Source organism: Diadema setosum, chromosome 5 (assembly GCF_964275005.1).
Source record: "Diadema setosum chromosome 5, eeDiaSeto1, whole genome shotgun sequence".
NCBI classification, from domain to species: Eukaryota; Metazoa; Echinodermata; class Echinoidea; order Diadematoida; family Diadematidae; genus Diadema; species Diadema setosum.
In genome coordinates, this window is record NC_092689.1 from 40431215 (window position 1) to 40452026 (window position 20812).

At 38.0% G+C, this 20812-nt stretch overlaps 1 protein-coding gene across 1 annotated transcript in view; it reads left to right on the forward strand.

Moving 5' to 3' along the window:
* LOC140228916 (uncharacterized) overlaps positions 1 to 20812 on the forward strand; it is a 67175-nt gene that overhangs the window by 12167 nt on the left and 34196 nt on the right. Inside the window, exons 2-3 of the mRNA XM_072309184.1 lie at positions 12089 to 12255; positions 16420 to 16538. Coding sequence (XP_072165285.1) covers positions 12089 to 12255; positions 16420 to 16538 — 286 coding nt within the window. The remainder of the gene's footprint in view (positions 1 to 12088; positions 12256 to 16419; positions 16539 to 20812) is intronic.

Below are 20812 nucleotides of genomic sequence, written 5' to 3' on the forward strand. Positions count from 1 at the left end.
GGCGAGCATGCAAGACGAATAAATCGTTTGCAACCGGCTCAGCTATACATTATGATCATTGGCCTCAAAAACATGGTATATAGCCACCAGATTTTTATGGATTTAATGTCCTGAGATGATATGAGCATTTTAGGATACAAAGCCCTTTTTTTCACTTATGGAAATTAGACACTGATCCACCACTCAAATGTCAGGAGCCTTTAATAATATTAGAAGTATAGTAGTAGTATAGTAGCAGTAGTAATAATAATAATAATGAATAATGAACGAGGCGATATGCTCATTTTCTTTTAACCCATTCTGGTAGGCAAGGTAACCAATCAATAAGAAGCAAGTTGTTTTTAGAATTTTAACCCATTTTAGTTTGCTGGGGGGGGGGGGTTCTATGCAAATCATGACAAGGAAAAGTCACCAAACTGGCTCATTTCTATTTCTATAAAAAATGCATTTAGGCACAGAATCAGTGCTCAGATAAAAAAATATTATTGCTTGGTTTTCGTTGTTTTCATTTCCAACGTCTATTTAAGTTAATATTTTGATAAGAAAGAACACATTTTGATTTTCACATCGTTTGTGAAAGAAATATTTCACATATTTTTTGAGACCATAGAGAACAGGAATGTGAATCACATAAAAACCACACGAGTTCAAAGGATCGTATAGTTTTGGTTGAGACCTAGTTTCAAGTTTTTGGTGAGATAATGAGAAACATCTTATGAAAATCAAAAGCGCACGTAATTCTATGAGGAATTCAACGTTTATTTTTTTGATGAAAATTGGTTTTGAAATGGCTGAGATATCCAAAAAAGAGCGATTCTAATAAAGTGTGGGACCCACACTTTATTACGATCGCTTTGTTTTAATTTGGTTTTGGATGTTTCAGTCTTTCCAAACCCGATTTTCATCAAATAAACTTTGAATTCCTCTTAGAATGGTATGCTCTGTACTATATCATAAGTGTTTTCTTGGTATCTCGCAAAAAGTTAAAAGCCTAATTATTCTCATCTCCACCAATACTGTACCATCCCTAAGATCTAGCTCTCTGTTGTCCAGCATTTAAATTCTCTTTCTCAATGGATCTCACCATCACTCTCCATAAGTAGAGAACGTCCATTTATTATTATCATGGAATACGTTGACCAGAGTATGGAATAACAAAGTGGTCAGTACTTACGTTGACCTTTACCAGTTTGGAATTATAAGTGGTGATAGATTTGAATATCTTCCCGTTTGCCTATATCAATAATATTCATTGAATCTACATGGCACACCATGTTCCTTTCTCTGTTCTTTGTTGTTGCTGTATTTTTTTTTTCAGTCATAAACCTCACTTCCTATGATGTCGATTGAGTTTGCATGTTACAAGCACGGTTCTTTCGATCTAATCTGTCTGACATGTCTTGCACGTCACGACCTTGAAATTATACAGGTATAAGTGCTGCCTATGGAAAAATACTTGTTCTGCATTCCCTTAAATCGTTTATTTAACGGGATGTGTCCCATTTTTGGACAAAGTTCGTTCGTCAACTTACGCAAATGAAATCTCTATCGTCACAAAAGTTAACCTTCGTGAGAGCACATGTAGCATGGCAATTTAACGCATGAAAATAATTCATTTTGAGGACATGCATAATTGTGTTGATACTGCGCGAGTGTGGCACGGCCTTATACTGTGAAGAAAGTACGTGGTGAACATGATTGTTTAAAAACTGTTCCAACATCGTCTCAATTAATGTAGCAACAGTGTAAGCAACTCCTTTCCTTGTCTATTATAGCATCATAAAGCCGTGATACGTGCACAGACGAGCACAGACTTATCATTTTGTGATACGTAGATAGGGGCCTGGTTGATTAAATCAGGAGAAATATTAAAACTGCACACAATATTGATATGACACCATGACGACAAGGGAATTAACCCCATGCAGAGAATGATAATTGTGTAAATAAAAATGTATGCGTTTTATATACATTACACAGATGGCGCCTGCGTTAGACACAGAAGGGCCAAGGTACAGACCCAAGGGAACCGCTGCTGCAGGTGGGGTGGGGTGGTTACTTGAAACACCCCAGCATGCATATAGGCCTATAACATAAAACTTGCAAACCATGTATAGTATACTTCGCATGCTAGGAGTAGGGGCCATACAGAACCGTTAGGAAATGATTAAACCAAACCGAGTAGATTGTATAATATATATTCTTACTCTTTACATGATATTCAATAGACATTATTGTTCTTGTTGTTTTAGATCTATTCGCAGCTAAGTAGGCATATTCGCAATTAACTTCTATTACTAACTTTGTAAAGCGGTATGAAACTACATTGTATTATTTCAGTATTAAGACTAACAACGGTATGATTATCATTTTCCTCCATAACACAATAGAGGACGACTAACAAGCCGCAATGACCCAAGCCCCATTCCATTAGATAAATACTGTAGATAGATAGATAGATAGATAGATAGATAGATAGATAGATAGATAGATAGATACAAAGTGTGTAGATAGATAGATAATAGATAGATAGAGATAGATAGATAGATAAAGACTCTGTGAGCAAGTAATTTAAAAAATGGGTTCTAAAATTAAAAATTACATTATGTTCATGTTCAAACAAGGAAGCTATATAGGATTGCAGTTTCACACGTTTCTTGTGTAATAGTAACTTTATCATAACCACGCACGCGCAATGGAAGACTTGTGTGGCATTGAATTTTAACACCATCATCGCATCTATAATTATTTGTGATTATGCCAATCATTGTTCGAGAAAATTATTTGAAACTTTGAATTTCCATAACTTTTTTATTCTATACGTCCTAATTTACTAAAAGCTCCTGTGGCTCTACTGCGTTGTTTAACTGTATTAATTCAATTCAACTTTAGATTGGGATTTGAATTCAATTTGAGTTGAATAGTACATGACTGTGACTTGGTCATCGTTGTGTCTTGTTTGTCACTCGTATTTACATCTCCTGTTCCTCTTCGGTTAGCATTTTCATTTTCAGTTGTTTTGCAATCTATGAATATAGGCCTAGATTGGAAAGAGATAACCAAATTATATTTCTAATTCGTATTTTCCTCCATATATACAGACAGGCAGTACACCATCCAGTGTGAAACAAAGCGCCAGAATGGTTATTGTTCCGGAACGTTACACGCTCCATAGTAGTTGGTTTTTATAGTTTGAAGTGGTTAAGTGACGTCAAGAAATCTCTCTGAGTGGACTCTAATATACTATTACCTCCTAATAAATGCCTCCTGTTCAGCAGCATGTGATAATCTGCAATAAATGACCAAGAAGTTCTGCTCACGAACAAAATTGGATAGGGCCTAAGCTACTGTACCAAACAACGAAGCGAAAATTAAGCTCTAAGAGAGAGAGAGAGAGAGAGAGAGAGAGAGAAAGAAAGAAAGAAACAAACAAACAAACAAACAAACAAAGTTGAAGAGGAAAAGGTGAGTGGAAAAAGAAAGATGCAAGGAACGGGAAAAGAGGGGGAGACAGCGAAAGGAAACGAAATTGCTGATATTTATGATCGTATAGGGCGACATACGAGGTGTATGTGAGCTCACATTAGGCAATTAATGTTCTCAGAATGCGAATGCGAATTTCATGCTGTTTTGTAAAGTCGAGTCATGTGAGTACCGAGGACATGTCTTGTCGATCTTCCTTCGATGATTGAAAAGGCGTCTCGTGAACGGAAACGGAAGGGAAACGATTTTTTTTTTATTTGAAACCGAATAAAATTACGAACAACAGCGATATCCCTTTCATTACTTGATTTTCTTAAAGACTGACCATCAGAAAGATCATTTCCCATTGTTGGGTAAAGTTTCCAATCGTCTTGGATGTTCTATGGTCAGTAGATCAATACGATATTGATGGAGTGGAATCATCACTAAAAATATTGTCTACTTTGCGGTAAGTCGCTGTTTTGTCCGCTAAAGAGATTATGAATGGTGACCCCGAGTAGCGAGGTTATTTTGCAGGAATTAAAATAGGCTAACTGAGAGAGCGAGGGGAAATCAAAGGTGCAAAGAAAAATCACCATAAAACGCAACGATTTCTGTTATCAAAGGGATCGTATAGTTATGGTTGAGACCAGGTTTCTAACATTTTTGGAGAGATAATGAGAAACCTCTGACTATGAAAGAGCATGTAATTCCAAGATGAATTCAATTTTATATGATGAAAATTTTTTTTTTGAGTACTGAGATATCCAAAACAGAGCGATCCTAATGAAAGGTGGGACCCACCTTTTACTACGATGGCTTTGTTTTACTTTTTTTGGATGTCTCAGCAATTCCAAAACCGATTTTTATCAAATAAACTTTGAATTCCTCTTAGAATGGTATGCTCTGTACCATTTCCAAAGTGTTTTCTTGATATCTCGCAAAAAGTCAATAGCTCAATCCTCATCTCCACCAATATTATACAATGTACCAGCCCTTTAAGCGCCCTCTATTGTCGTGGCTGTATCAGCACATCGTATCGCTCTGAAAAAAGAAAATATAATATATTTTCTTTTATATACTAGTAACCAGAACCTCGACTAATGTCTTCATTGCAAGCAAATTATGATTTCTTCCTTAGTGTCCAACCTGTTCGGAGAAGCTTATGTGACGTCAATGTGACGTCAGGGGTGTCATGTGATCTTCGTTCAAAGTTTCCATATTCATATTTTATGATTGATATATTTTGTTGGAAATGAAATAAACAAAATGAAATAAAATGAAAAGATCTATGAAATATCGTTTAAAAATGGATATGACTATTTTTAAAAGATAGGCCTATATCAATATTGCTTATAAATGCATGTTTTGTGTGCTTTCTTTTATGATTATTTGCAAGATAAGAAACTTCCGACATTACTTCCCATTCTGAAATCTGATAATGTATACAAAATAATGTGCATATCAGTATTGTGCATAACTCTCTCCCTTGCAGAATATTTATAACTGTGCTGATTTGGTTGTGTAAAGTATAGTACACTGTCTACCTCCAAATGCATCATGAACTGGTGACGATAATTATACTCTGATGATCTAGAATACAGGTTCATTAATAATTATTAACAATTCATCTTTGTTATCATGCGCTTATTGTCGGAGCAGTCAAAAAATGCAAAGGGCATACGCAGTGTCTGTGCAATTAACAACCCTGCATAATTCCATCGGTCGAAACCCGGAAGTTGAGAGAGAAAACACAATCACAACATGCCCGTCCAAGTACAGCATTCCACACGAGTCGAATTTAGAAAAAGATAGATAGAGAGAGAGAGAATCCCAATCTAGTTCATGCACTCTTTTGCATGTGTCTTATGCCAAGAACAGAGTACAAAATGCGTCTTGATTAAGTTTGCTGAATAATGATAATCATAATTATATTGCGAATAGCTCATGAACAAAATCAATGCAGGTTCATAGGCCTATACACTACCCATGTCTTTGAGAATACGTTTCATAATATCAGCTAAGAAGTTCTTGCCTCTACAGGGAAAGTATATCATAGCGACAAAGATATAGATATACCCCAGTAATTTGCAAATGACTTGGCGTGGTCACGTAGATCACCACAAGTCTGACTTTTATCTCGTGTTTTTGATTGGTATGCAAGACTTGGTTCTTCAGAGTAATGGTACAAAATAAAATGTGATCTTCACACATCTATTCACATGGCATATCATTTGTTTTTGTTCTCAACTGGATGTGATATTATTCAGAAGCCACTAAACAAAAACAAAGAAACAAAGAAAAAACCTCAAATTTTTCCCCTTCTCATCTTACGGAATACTGCAGTGGACGTCCGTAGCGACAAAAGTTAATCTACGGCTCCGCCTTATGAGGGCGCTAGTGCTCGTTCATGAACAGTGCCGTATATTAAGAGAGTCTGGCCAACTCGGTTTTTGGCTTATGTGTTTTGAAGCCTGTGATTGGTCAAAAGCTGGTCCCGTGATCTACAGGCGCCATGTTGTTACCAAAGTCAATCACGCGGGCGCGAGCAAAGCTCATACGCAGTGCCCATTGTTCATTACGCGCAGCTACGCGCTAATTTTGTTTGCCTTTGGGAAATCCCCAATATCAGTCACGGTGCAGTGGGGATAATGAATTGTCATTGCCGTTGTCTACTTTATTGAAGTAGAAGGTATATAATATATCATTTTAAAGTTATTTTGATATGTTTCTGCGAAAAACTGAAGATTTGTCATGCCTAAATTCCTGCCCAGCATGGCGTTGCTTGAACCACCTGACTCATGTGTAATGATGCACCGCTTTCCGACAGATCCAAAACGAAGGAAAAAAAAAAAAAAAAAAAGGTGAGAAATCAGTGTGCGACGGGAAAACTGTATGATATGTTTTCTTTGGATTCCTCACGGTGTCTTTCAGACTATCCAAGTTTTGATTTACATTTGTATGCCACCGCCATAACGTACGAAGTGTAGCCTGAGGCATCTGTTTTGGTCGTCCGTCCGTCCTTCTGTCTGTCCTTCATTCCGTAATCATTTTTTGGACACCGTTTGTAATGAAACTGTTTGACATAAGATGCATATGTGTGAGTGGACGAAGTTTTGTCTTTAGCTTATAAACTTTTGTGTGAAAGTGAAAGGTCAAAATCATGTACATAATGGTTAAATTCTTAAAACAATATTACTATTTCCCACATATCTACATGCAATTTTTGAAGGTGAGTACATGTATTTCCAGACAAAACTTACTGCGGCGACTATGATTCTCTTGTGATTTATTTATTTATTCATTTGTTGGGGCGGGTAGGGGTGGGGTCATGGGAGGGGGCCAAAGGTCAAGGATCAATGTCAGGTAAAATGTTAAAATTCTAGTATCTATTGTTAGGATATTATTACCCAGTTCCTCCGTACCTTAGAGATTACCCAATGCAAAAACTTAAAACCAAACACGGGTATTCGCATGCCATCATTACTACACAGTATTTATAGGGAAAGATTTTGGCCATGATGGTCAGAGGTCAAGTGAAAATAGTAAAATGACAAGATTTTCCACATATTTTTAAAATAACCACTCAAGGTATTGCCATGAAGTATAGATAGGTCAACTGACGAGTAAAAAATGCTCAAATTCCTTAATACTTGCTCTCTTAAACAATAAAAGTCATCCATTCACACTTAGTTCAAGGAAAGTAAACACTCGACGTATTATATCTTATGACAAACATGTCATTTTTTTTCTGTCAATTATATGAAACTGACGTGTAACATTGTCAAGACGTACTCTACCGTATGTACCAAAAAAAAAAAAATTACAACGGGACTCTCCGCATTGATATCTTTAAAAATAGTAAATCAATCTATTACCAAATTCATGGTATGAAACTATAACTCATTGCCCACATTATTTACAGAAAACCCCATTCGATTTGCTTCAGTGGTCAAAGAAAAATTAGGGGTTTTGTAGAAGATGTCAGAAATCTCTTCCCTCCAAGTTCTGTATATTGTATTCTCACACAAGAGCATCGTAAGAATTAGACTCATGACATGCTTTACAACAATCCACTTTTCTCTGTGACCGCTTTACCAAATTGAGAGCTAAGATATTGTATTTCAAGACTCTGAAGTAGCATTTAAACAGTTTAATCCTATTGGGTGTTATCAATGCGAAAATCTGATTGTAATTTTTTTTTTTTTTTTTTTTTGGGGGGGGGGGGGACATACTATACACCTGCTAAGAGAACAATGTAATATGGCTGAGGTATACGCCGGTAGCCACTTGGACAATTTTATTTGTTTTTAAACTATATCTATATTAAATGATCCTGAACGTGTAGTTTATATTTGGTACGGATGTCGCTGAGGATATCCCTAATCATCATATGTTATCCAGGTATTTGTGCTTTCGTTCAATTACAGGTCTTTTTAAAAACTATTTCTAAACAATTTGCGATCATTTTACATACCTTTAAGGTATATGAAATGATCTCAAATAATAAGCACTTGCCGATGACGTTTCATGTTGTACATTGTACATAGGCGTTTTCCTTTTGGATTACCTAGAAGGCCTTCATGTCTGTTTCATACATAACTATATGGTACTAAATAGGATGGTAATTGAGGGTTATTTACGTGCTAAACAGTAATACGTTAATAACTGTGGAATTCGTCTATTGCCTGTGCACTGCTAGAATTGTAAATGTATTTATCATGTTGTACAATATTCTTGTTCCCTGGACAGCTTGCTAATACAATATAGCATACAGTCTAGTGAAAGTGTATGACACGGCATACTGTGAATTCTTCTTTTATTTTTACAGCAAAAAAAAAAAATATATATTTATATTCAAGAATTATGTCCTTTAGACAGCTTCCCTATACCTGGGCGCTTGTGTCTGCAATGGTCTATTCAAATGTGTAAAATGATTGACGATTGTTGTCTTTGTTCAACATGGATGGAATGAAAGAGTGTCCTTCCCCCAATCTACACCCTTTCTCTCTCTGTGTCTCTCCCTCTCTCTCTATAATAAAAAAAAAAAAGTCAAGCAATACAGTGCCTTGCGCCTTTGGGACGCCTGCGCGTAACGCTAACCCCCAAGCGCACACGCTAAAGCCTTAAGCGCACTGTACGCTGGGTAACGACATGGCGTCCAATTTATGAGTTGGCCAGACTCTCTTAATATACGGCACTGTTCATGAATAACGTGAAACGGGTTTTCGGCTGACAAGCGACACAGAACTTCAGCCCCGACTTTGGTTTCTACAGATACCCGCGCACATCGATGTTACTCGGTGTTGGTCGGTATGTCAGGCAGTAAGTTGTTGCTGTTGGTGGGATGTTGTGATTGCTGTTTTGTCGTTTGATGACAGAATGAACAGCGTAGCAACGTAAATGGTGGATACGATGTCACCCACATGCACTCTTACATCTGGCTTGACTGATTTTCTCTCCCTCCTCCCGGCTCTTACATAATACTTGCACGTGTCATTTTAACCGCCCGTTTCATGTCACTCAAATCATAGAGTTTTAAGAAAACGAACCAGTAGTATGTATATTATTATAATTGAGATAAAAAGGTGATGAGACAAAAAGATATTATTCCACTGCTGGAAAATGGAAGCAAACATCCAAAAATCGATTCGCCACCTTGGTCCAATCATCTCGAATTCATTGTGCCCAGCATTCGACAGTCACAAACAAATTAAGAGCGTTTAAAACAATAAATTGAAAATATTACTCCTCGTAAAATATTAGTTTCAGTTAATTTCACACTTTTAATCCAACACCTATGATTAACCGTCCCATCAGAATTGCAATTTGTTCCATTCCTTTTTTCTTCCGATCAGGACTATGATCCCATCATTGCAAGCCCCTGAGGCTTTTACGGAACGCTTTTTTCGTTCAGGTTATTACACTTCTCATTTCTTTCCTTTTTCTTCTTCTTCTTCTTCTTCTTCTTCTTCTTCTTCTTCTTCTTCTTCTTCTTCAGCTGACTCGTTTACCACTTTGGTATGATGGCTTAGGTCATCCCTATGTTAATATTGTGTGATGTACGCTTCATTTCATTTTAATTGTACAATATTAAAATGATATAAAAGAATGCTACAAAGGAGAGGTCTGTGTTCTCAGTCACACATAATAATGTATAGTGAATGATAAGTGGATTGATAGATAGATTGATAGATCGATAGAAAGACAGAGATGATTTTTCTTTTAATGGAAAATTTGCATCTTCTTTCAGATGAGAAATTTGCTCAACATGAGCTGACGGCGGTTCACTATTATTTCCAATAAGTTGTCTTCGTTGACTTTAAGCACTTATTGCGTATGAATTATGTATCCCAAATTTTATGTGTAGATTCAGTGCTTGCGGCAATTTTAGCAGAACACATCAATTAAGTTTTTGGGAAACTCGGACATTGCGTTCAAACGTTACGATTTTTTAAAGCTAAGGTGCCGACATCGCTGGATAAGAATTCTACAGCAGTGACTGATGTCAAAGTATATAGTGGAATGATTATAGGGAAAACAACGGTCATCTTACAATGTTTAAAGTTCCACATATTTTCATTTGTCTAACATACCGAAAGAGCACTTACCTCTTTCAGAAGGCAGGGGGAGCAATAGTACCGTTAATATGTGTCATTGTAAAATGGCAAAGTTTGTGTAATTTTCTTCATATTATTTTCTTTATACCGTTCCACTTCTCAATCTGTGACATCACGGATTGTTTAAGTGTTTAAGCCTTTTATCAAGCGATGGCGGCATATGGATGTAATCAAAACTTTGAAAATGAATGAATTTTGAAGGGATTGTTCGATTTTCGTGTGACGTGTTCTTTTACTATCTGCATTCACTCAATTCATTACTTGGGGTTTAAAAAAAAAAAAATCTCCTATATGCGACACTGTACCATCACCGAGTAGATGGCGCTATTGCATTTCTGCTCAATCCTCAGTGCTGCATTTTCACTGCTGGTAGTAAGTACCCGTATAGTACGTAAATAATATATGAAATTGTAAAGTGGCCAATGGAAACAGATGGGGACCGATTGTGCCCAAACTTGGCGCGCCGGTGTCCCATCATGTATTTTACAAGAATGCAGTGTCAAATTTTATTCTTGCCATCTATTGGTATTTTCAATTGTGTAAAGTTTTCTCGAAATTCTGAATTATCGCATTTTGGTTACCACGTCAGGGTGTAAACTTTTCTTTACTTGTAAAATAAAGACAGGTGATGTTTAATGTATATGTTTTGACATGAATAGGCCTTTATTACTGGACAGCTGGAAATGCTTAATGATATTGACTAATAAGTAAAGTATTCATTTCAACTTATTGACAAATTGCCCTTCATCGACGTAAATAAGCACTGAATAAACCATTCATCAGTGTTTTGGCAGTAACCATGATATTTAAAAAAAAATCATGGGCGTACATACTCGAGTATCAGTTGCAATGAAAACATCTCGAGAGAAGAATTTCATGAATTTGTAAAAGTATTCATTTGCACCAAGAAAGTAAAGATTTCTTGTGTCTCTCACGCATTTCTTTGTTTTATTGAAGATGAATTTTTGTACTCAGATTGTTTTGCAAACTTATTAAGTTCGTTTTATTTTGTATTGCAATGTTAATCTATGCACTCTAATTTCTGTTTAAAAATACGTTTTTGTTGGAAATGGGAAGAATAAATGAATGAATTAATTTCTTTGTTTTTAAATTTTTCGTTTCGTATTGCTTTGTTATCTGGCATAGTTCATAATATATGCAAAAGAAATGTTTTCTTAGTGAGGAAAAGCAGAAAAAACACGACAATTCAAGATCGTAAAACCCGTACACTCCACTGTACACACAAAAATCACGGGAAGCCGCCATTTTTGGTGACATTGGTCTGGGAAATGTGATTTATCTCTGCAAGCGTATTATAATACCCCGATTTTCGCAATAGGTTCTTAAAAAATGTGTAGGAGATATGAAAGAAAAAAGGCATATTAATGTCAGCATGAAATCTTTATGCGTTCAAGACTATCGCGAAAATGTCGGGGTGGGGTGGGGACGATTTTAGCCATCTCCCCGGGATAGTGAGGACTAAAGGAGTAGACTTTTATGAAACGAGCATGAACAAAATTATGCTAGCAAACTATTTAGTCTATAACTACTAAATCCCCATCACATTGACCAGATCTAGTGTTAAACATGATTATACAATACGACCAGCCCTTTGCTATAGCTTCTATAGACGAACGTCTCAAGCAGCGACAACATCGAGTACTTGCCTCTTCAAATAAATTGTTGTGTTTCTCTCTTTGCAAATGATTCAAAAAGGGGAAAAGGGGGGGGGGTCTATTAGAGGTTTGATGTTTTTATGAGGAACACCCTATCACACCTTTAGAAGGCCAAATCGTGACTATGAATGGCTCCTGCCAATAACACTGAGAGAGTGGAGTGCATCATGCACGGTATATAAAACTATTGCGCGCCACCTAGCGTTGAGGGTGCCAGCCATCCGTTACCTCCATCTCAAAGTCACGCAGTAGTTGCAAACGGTTGTCTGCGGAAACATTTCATTGCCACCAAAAAAGACAAGATATTCGTTGCTTTCTCGACCTTCTCAGGTCTCAAAACGAGAAGGCGAGATCCGAGATCTCGTCTTCTCGGCTTCTCGGCTTCGAGAAGGCGAGTTGTGAAATCTCGCCTTCTCGTCTGCTCAGATCAGCTTCTCGGCTTCGCGCGAGAAGGCGAGTTGGGAGATCTCGGCTTCTCGGCTTTGAGAAGGCGAGTTGTGAGATCTCGTCTCTTTTAAGTCATATTTCATGAATAGCGGAAGAAATATCACATAGAGAGATTTAAATAATGAGAGGGGGAGGGGAGGCTTCCGAAACTACAATAAGCCATTTACGACTGACAGACTGACACTAGATATGGCTGACAGACGGAAAGGCAGCAACTTATGTCTGAAAGCCAGCAAGGAAGAACTGCGAAAGGAAAGACACCATAGGGGGATGCATCCGAATGTGGATGTGAAATAGTGCAAAAAAAGAAGTGTTTTAAAATTATGAAATTGTGCACAAGTTTCTGTATTTTCTTGTTATATTGGTCAGTCCAGTGCGATAGAGTGAAAGGTTCTGCCGTATATAGTTATTATCATCTCAAGCACAAGGCACAGATGAAAGGTGAGGGCAGACAGGATGGGGCAAAGAGTTCGAGTAACGGTGATAGAAGAGGGTTTCATCAATGGTCCCTATTAAAGGCCGTGTCACACCAGGGAGGTGTGTGAGAGAGACTCTCACACCTCCCTGGTCACACCCTTTCGGGCAAGCCTTGCGTGACCTGTGACCTGTGCGCTAGACGCGTGGGGGCTGACAACTCAGAGAAGGAATTCCTCTGAAGGAATGGCAGAAGTCCCACAGAATGTCATTATCTTGGGGGCATACGGGGACTGCGAAGTTCTTGCGTGGGAGTTGCCTGCGAGGTGCTGCCGCTAAGGGCCTCCATCTGGCGTTTGGCGTGGACCTCTGCGGGCAATCCCCGCGATTCCCCCGGAAAAAGTTTTGGTCATGCTCAAAAATTGGCTGCGGGTAAATCGGACTTGCGTGCGCACCTCCGATCAACTACGGGCGAGATACGCGCTGGGTACTGTCAGGTGCGGACCAACTGCGGAGAGATCCGGGTAGCAAATTTGTTTCCCAGCAAGTCAACCCGCAAAACTTCCCCAGATACAGTATGACAAGGCCTTGAGCATGCTCAAAACTTGTTCCGAGTGAGTCGTGGGGTTCACTCGCAGAGGTACACGCAGAACACCAGTAGGAGACCCTTACCGGCAGCACCTCGCAGGCAACTCCAACGCAGGTATTTCGCAGTACCCGTTAAGTCGCTCATAACAGAAAACGGATCGGTTTCAAAGCTCTCACGCAGGTCACACGGAATACACGCAAGTAGAAGTAGTAGCACGCACCTAGCAGGTAAGATACAAGTGCGAAACTCGCAAACATTCTTGTCCGCTCGCGGAAAATTCTCCTGCGTGCTGGAAAATACCTACTCGCAACAAGCCCGCGCAGCTTACCCGGAATGGATGACGCGGTCTTAAGCCATTATAGTCCATGGGCCAGGCCAGATATTGGTACCATCTGAGATGTCAAAACCTTTTTGGTGTCATTTTTCTTTGTCGGGCATAGATATGCTTATCAAGCTATGATAGCATTTCCAAATGAGTAGCTTAGTCCTAATAAATGAATTTTTGACCCGTTTGGTTTCGCTGTTATATCCCTTTACTTCTGAATCGAAACTAACCGCTATAGAAAGAAGAGCACTGTCTTCTGTATGTCCACAGGTGTTCTGTTGTAAACGCGGTGCGCTTAGTCTTTATTCAAGGCAGCGAAGGGAATATCCAAGGGTTATGTTGTTGTTGTTGTTGTTGTTATTTGAGCTTATTTGGCGTTTATCATTCCTCGAGGAATATTTACGCCAAATCTATATTCATAGAATTTCTATAAATTTCCAAATTTTACCCTATATTAGTTTCATTTTATTGCAAATAATTCAAAATTAAAAATCATATCACATCAAATAAATCTCCCTCACTGGCCTCGGTTCGAGTTGCCCAATCGACCGTCGTATTTTCTGGCCAGTCCGGCTCGGTACCTTGAGCAGACTTCTCGGCAAGGAGGGGGCCGTGATTGGCTGATTGGTTATGATGTCCACAGCGCTTAGTCTTTATTCAAGACGGCGAAGGGAATATCCAAAGCTAATGATACAGTGTATATCCCTTTATCTAAAAAGCTTTATCTAAAAAACAATTCCTAGTGGATTTTGCCGTATTTTTTCAATTATTCATCATTTCCGGTGAAAACGCTACGGTGAAAACGCTAATGTCACGCCACTGTCGCTTTATTTCCATCCAACAATGAAAGATAATGCAGAAACAATGTACCAGTACACTACAATACATTATAATAAATAATATTGTACATGAGCAGAGTGATTTTTGTTTAAAACTGATGTATTTGTTGAAAGGGTAGTGTAAAAACAGTATATATAATCCCTTTTATTAGGAACTATCCACGAGGAATTGCTTTTTTGTTTGTTTTTTAGGTAAAGGGATATACACTGTATCATAGGCTTTGGATATTCCCTTCGCCGTCTTGAATAAAGACTAAACGCACCGCGTTTAGCTCTGGACAGCATCACCCTTTGGATATTCCCTTCGCCGCCTTGAATAATACTAAGCGCACCGCGTTTACAACAGAACACCTGTGGACATACCATGAGCTCCATGGACATACAGAAGACCGTGCTCTTGTTTCTATAGCGGCTAGCCTCGATTCAGAAGTATAGGGATATAAAAACGAGACCAAATTGGTTAAAAATTCATTTATTAGGACTAAGCTACTCATTTGGAAATGCTATCATAGCTTGATAAGCATATCTATGCCCAACAAACAAAATGACACCAAAAAGGTATTGCCACCTGAGATGGTACCAATAACCAATTTTTCGCCTCTTGGCCCATGGACTAATACCCTTTGCCGCAACTCAACGGCTCAACTCTCATAGGTATTCGCCAACTGCGCCTGTTTTATTAAGTCTCACACGCAATTATATCTACAGACTTTATTTAACAAACACACGCATGACATGAATTAACTCCCACCATTTGGAACAAACTTGAAAGAGATGATCACATGGATACTAGCCTTAATGAATTCTTTGAATTCAATTTTAGTTAAGTATCAGGATTGAGTGAAAATACGTTGCATGGTGTACCAAAGTTGCTTTGCACCTTGTTGTGGATGGCGGTTGTAGTTGCTGTAAGAACATTTTTAAAAGCTCATGGGAAACTTTGTAGGCAGCTAATTTTGATTGACACGTGGGGAGTAAAAGAGCCCCAGTGATGGCAATGATTAACACGACTGGAATTAATGTTTGCATCAGATTTCACACCCTTCACATGCATTTCTGAATCTGATTGACGCGTTAGTAATATGTCTCACAAGGTCACCCGCGCCTTTTCTTTCAATGTGAGATTCTATTGTTTCTATAAAGCCTTGCAATGGTTCTTTTCGACTCTTTGTTCTTTCTTTTATTTCCCGTCTTTCACGCAACGATGAGCGGTATGAGTGGAAGTGACTGACTTCATTTTGATGCCCAGTCTGTAAAATCAGCGAGAGACAGCAAACAATGTATACGTGCCTGGAGAAACAAGGAATTAACGAGTATACAGACTGTACAATCTGTTCTTCTTCTTCACAATCTATAGTTCGTTGCTTTGTACACATTGGCCCGACATTCAATGAAATCAGTGTCATCATTGTTCCAAACTGTTGGTGACCTTTTGCAAATACAGGCATTTCAGCCATGACTGTGACGCTGTAGATTGAACACACTATAAAAAAAGAACACACACAACAAAAACAATAGCAAAGAGGTTTCTATGAGCCGTGTTTTGTATTGTAAAGGAAACAATAGAGTGTTTTGCGTATTACTGTATTTGCATATACAATGTATTCGCTTGGGGTTGAGCACATATACATGTGGTTGTGTCAAACTGCATCATTGATAAATTTGACAGTCGCTCCCACTCATAGACCCATGCCAATGTGGGACCGTGTCAACATAGTGGACATAGATCTTGCCACGACATATTTTGGGAAGTTCACTTGGCAAAATGATTTAATTCTCCATTACGACATCAAATTAGCTTGGCAATATAATTTTTCTTACCATAATGACATTACTTTTCGGTGAGTCATCTTGACAAGAAAAGCTATGTCACAATAACTTTTTTTTGTGTGTGTGAAATCAACTTTGCAAGATCGTGTATTTTGGTATGTATGTCCACTAAAGAAAATTGATAAGTTGACTTGACCAGAATTATGGGAGAGCGTGTGTCTGTGTCACAGCATGGAGGTGTATATAATGTGTTTTAACCTTTTTGAAAATTCCTCAGATCACTATGGACACCTGCGATCTAATTCCCCCTCCTGCCATGGGGCCCCTGAACGAGCACCGCTATAAAAGTGAGGCGAATGGTCACTGTACCATTACCAAGCTGTTGACATCCTGGAAGTAGGTTACTCATATTAAAAAATAGCAGAAACAAACAGCACAAAAGTAAAATAAACAGACTTTTAATAATTATGCTCGATTGGTTACCTTTTCAACCATGACTCCGTGTGCGAACGGAGTCGTTGTTAGACGGCACAGTGCTATATGAGCCAAAACTCACGTTCTCACCTTATTCAGCAATATTCGTGGTGCTTAGCCAGACGTTTCTGGTGTGTTCAAGGAGATCTGACCTCCTTGGTCTGTTCTAATGCTAGCTGTTGGCAACCTCAAGCCCTCTTCAGCTGTCCCTGGTCCAAGTCCCCGGTCCAAGTCGAGCTCGCGAAATTTCATTTTCCCCGTTTTCGTTTCTTTCCTTCCCCTTCTGTCAGTATCTGGTACTTTTGTGAGTCTTACGACGGTCTATAGACAGGAAGTTAATTTCAGTCAAGAAGGGTCTCGCTGATGGAAAGGCTCTCTTACCGTAAGTTCTCAGTGAGACCGCCACTGCGCAGTCCTGTCGGAGATCGAGGCGCCGCGCTCTTGGGTCTACTTCTCGTCAAAACACTGTCTGCAGCAAGGATATCTTGTGTAACGACTCAAAGATATAAAAACTGAAGGTAAGGTGAGCTTAGCTAAATTTAGGTATAGAACATTTCTTTCACGTTGAATTCAGTGGTAATTTAATCACTATATACAGTATAGTCACAAAGAAATAGGATACATCGGTGATAATGGGATCTTTTATACAAAGGGATGCGCTGTTGTGAATAAAAATGTATAGATTCCATCCAGTTATGGTTGTAAGATTAAGGCAAATTGGGAAAAAGAAGGTAGGTTCTCGGAAAGAAAAAGAAATATTTAATATCACTGTTTCAATTTTCTATGCAAACCGTCTTTGCCCCTATAATGATATCTTTAGATACATGCTAATTTTCTGGCGAGATTTATACGTATTTTGTTACGATCACTGAATCTGTTCGTCGCAACTTGCCCTTGTCTGTGAAGGATACATTTCTGGTCAAACTTGCAGCCGTTTTCTACAGCTCGATGTCAAAACAGCATCGCAGCAATTGAAGCAGTATACCATGGAGACGAGAAACATATAAATACTATAATAATTGCCTTATCACATATTCTTGCGAATAGAGCTACTTTCGCTTCATCCAATAGCGAATATAGCGTCATTCTCTTGTGTCTGATAATCTATCCATGTCTCTCTCTGTCTTCTTCTGTCTATGGTACAATCTTTTTTTTTTATTCACGCCTTTATTAATATTCATAATAATTACTTAACAGAAATATATACGATCAGAAATCACAGTATTCCATAATAATACTTTAAAAAAGGGGGAGAGAAGAGAAGAAAGTAAAGGGGGTACAATTTAAAAAAAAAAATAAAAAAGGGCTGGGCACAAGTAACATTATGGTTCTTCAGGACAATATCAAGCAATTATATATAAGCAATTATATATAACCAACAAGGTCATGATAAAAACAGTTTTGAGATGATGATGTTTCACAACATTCAAAACATCATACATGTAGATAATATAGGTGGGGTAATCCAGGGTAGTACTAGGAAACCAAAAGGCTTAGAGGTCAAATTTCCATTTTCTAAAATAAATAGAAAGCTTGTTTCTATTTTTAGCAACAAAATATTCAGTTTCTTTAATTGTTTAAAAAAAAAAAGATCGAAAGGCTATGAAGTTTGGAGAAATATTTCTAAATTTACATGTATGAATATGATATTTCAACACCCCAAAATTAAAAGGCTAAAAATGTGTCATCAGGAATCCGAAACATTTCTTTTAAAATTGGATAAATCAAAAGCCATTATCATCTTTTTCATGGAATATAAATTACGTAACTATGGTTCATCCTTTCACGTAGAAAGGATTATTTTCATTTCTGATTTCTGTATGTTGCAACCAGCTTCTACACACATAAAGAGTGACCCTTATTTACCTCCATCATTATTTCTTTTCTGTCTTTTTTTTCCGCTGCAGTCCTTGCACACAAAATATAGGGCGGCCTTGTCTTGACATCATTATTTTCATTTTATTATTTTCATTTCAACGCGTTTGCTAGGTGCGGCGGAGTCGAGTCTGTTTTGACACTACATGTATTTGTTATATTCTAGATATAGCTACCATTCAATTTTTCTTTCAGTGGTGCGTTGGTGTGTGTGTGTGTGTGTGTGTGCGTGTGTGTGTGTGTGTGTGTGTGTTATGTGAGTTTCACTTCCATCTTCTCACATTCTCATCTTCCCACGCAGTTGGGTCTTTTTTCGATGAACTTCAGCAGGTTGTGTTATTATCGTTATTTTGTGAATCTACGTTTGACAGAATAGAACATTCTTACTGTTTGAACACGGCATGATGTTTGGACATTGTCCCAATACTGCACTGTCACAGCAGAAGTATTCTTGTCACTTGAATAGATCCTGGTTGAGATTTTCAGGTTGACATGAAATAGCGTGCGAGATACATTGTGGGAGATACATTTCGTGCCATTATGTGTAGATCACATGCAATGCACACACACACGCACACACACTCACACACACACACACACACATGCAAACATTATACAACACAACGTGTAACTTTTCTTGACTTAGACATCAGTATTTGTGAGTCCCTAACACCCGATATGTAACTAACCTTGCACTTGTTAATAATCCTCATCGCGTGTAGCATAGTCTCTAGATAGATTCGTGAAATCTCAAAGCATCTGATTTCCTGATTGCGCTTTTAATGCCAGCCAATATTGTCTCATGCTGTATCGAAATGACGCAGAACGAGGGTAGATCGAGGTATATGGCCTCATTCTATAGTAGAGAATTCTATAATTTCAATCTACCTACAAAAGCTATATAGATGCTCTCTACGAGCCCCCTGATGACATCAAGGTTCATGGTTTCTTGTTACTCTTATATAGGCGTTTTCACATCATCCCGATGTTTCGAAATAGCGCGCTATTTTCTGACTTGAAAATTTTCCCGATAGAGAAATAGCGCGCTATTTGATAATGTGAACACAAATTAGCCCGCTAATTGTATCGCTCTGATCGAGAAAATTTCTCGACTCCAACTCGGGAAATTTCTGAAATAGCGGGATAGTAGAGCGCTATTTGATAATGTGAAAACGACTCGAGAAATTAGCGCGATGAATCCCATCATCCCTAGCATGTGTGACCCGATCGATCGAGGCAAACTGCACACAAATCATGAGGAATTTTTGAGAGGGCACACACATTACTGATGCTATTTGCACATACTCAGCTGTCGAATTAGCTCGAAAAAAAAATGCGGACTAATTCTCTTCGGGCTGATGTGAATAAGAAATGAAATAGCGCTGTAATTCGCAATCGCGAAAAATATTTCGAGCTTGGATTTTTATCGGGCTGATGTGAAAACGCCTGTTGACTACTTTTTTTTTTTTGTAAACCATTATTCTCATTGGAAGGTTTCTTTGGAAAGTTGAAAGGCCTTTCTTGAGGATGACGAAGAAGCAATATTTGACAGGGAGTATTGGAACAGTATCAAATCATCACACATCTTAAAGGGATCGTAAAGTTTGGGTTGAGACCTATAACGTCAGGTTTCTGTAATTTTTCGGTGAGATGATGTGAAACCTCTTACAAAATATGAAAGAGCATGTCATTTCAAGAGGAATTCACCGTATTTTATGAAAATCGGTTTTAAAATGGCTAAGATACCCAAAAAGAGCAATCCTGACAAAAGGTGGGACCAACCTTTTATTACGATCGTTTTGTTTTACACTATTTTTTTGATGTTTCAGCCATTCCAAAACCGATTTCCATCAAATAAACTCTTTAAAATGGTTGTATATTCCATAAGTGGTTTCTTGGTATCTCACAAAAGTTAAACGCTCAATCCTCATCTCCGCCAATATTACATTTCAGACGTATAGGAAGTATCAGGCCGCCTTTTTTTCAGTTCCATTAATTTTGATTGATTGATTGATTGATCGATTTTATTTCTGCATTTTTTTTCATACATCTATAAATGCAACGCAAAGTCAATTGAACAAACTAATTGAGTACAATATTGTTTGAATCTAACAGTTGAAACATGTGATTAATTCAAGTATATACATTATTCCATGATAATACAAAATGAAAACGAGCAGGTTTTATTCTATGCATTTTTATTATTAGCAAGCTTAACGATTTTGTATACATGCCGTTCAAAACACAACTTAACAACTCTGAAATAACAGAAATACAGGAGATCATCATCATGATTATAAACAAACGCTTGTCGAGGATAA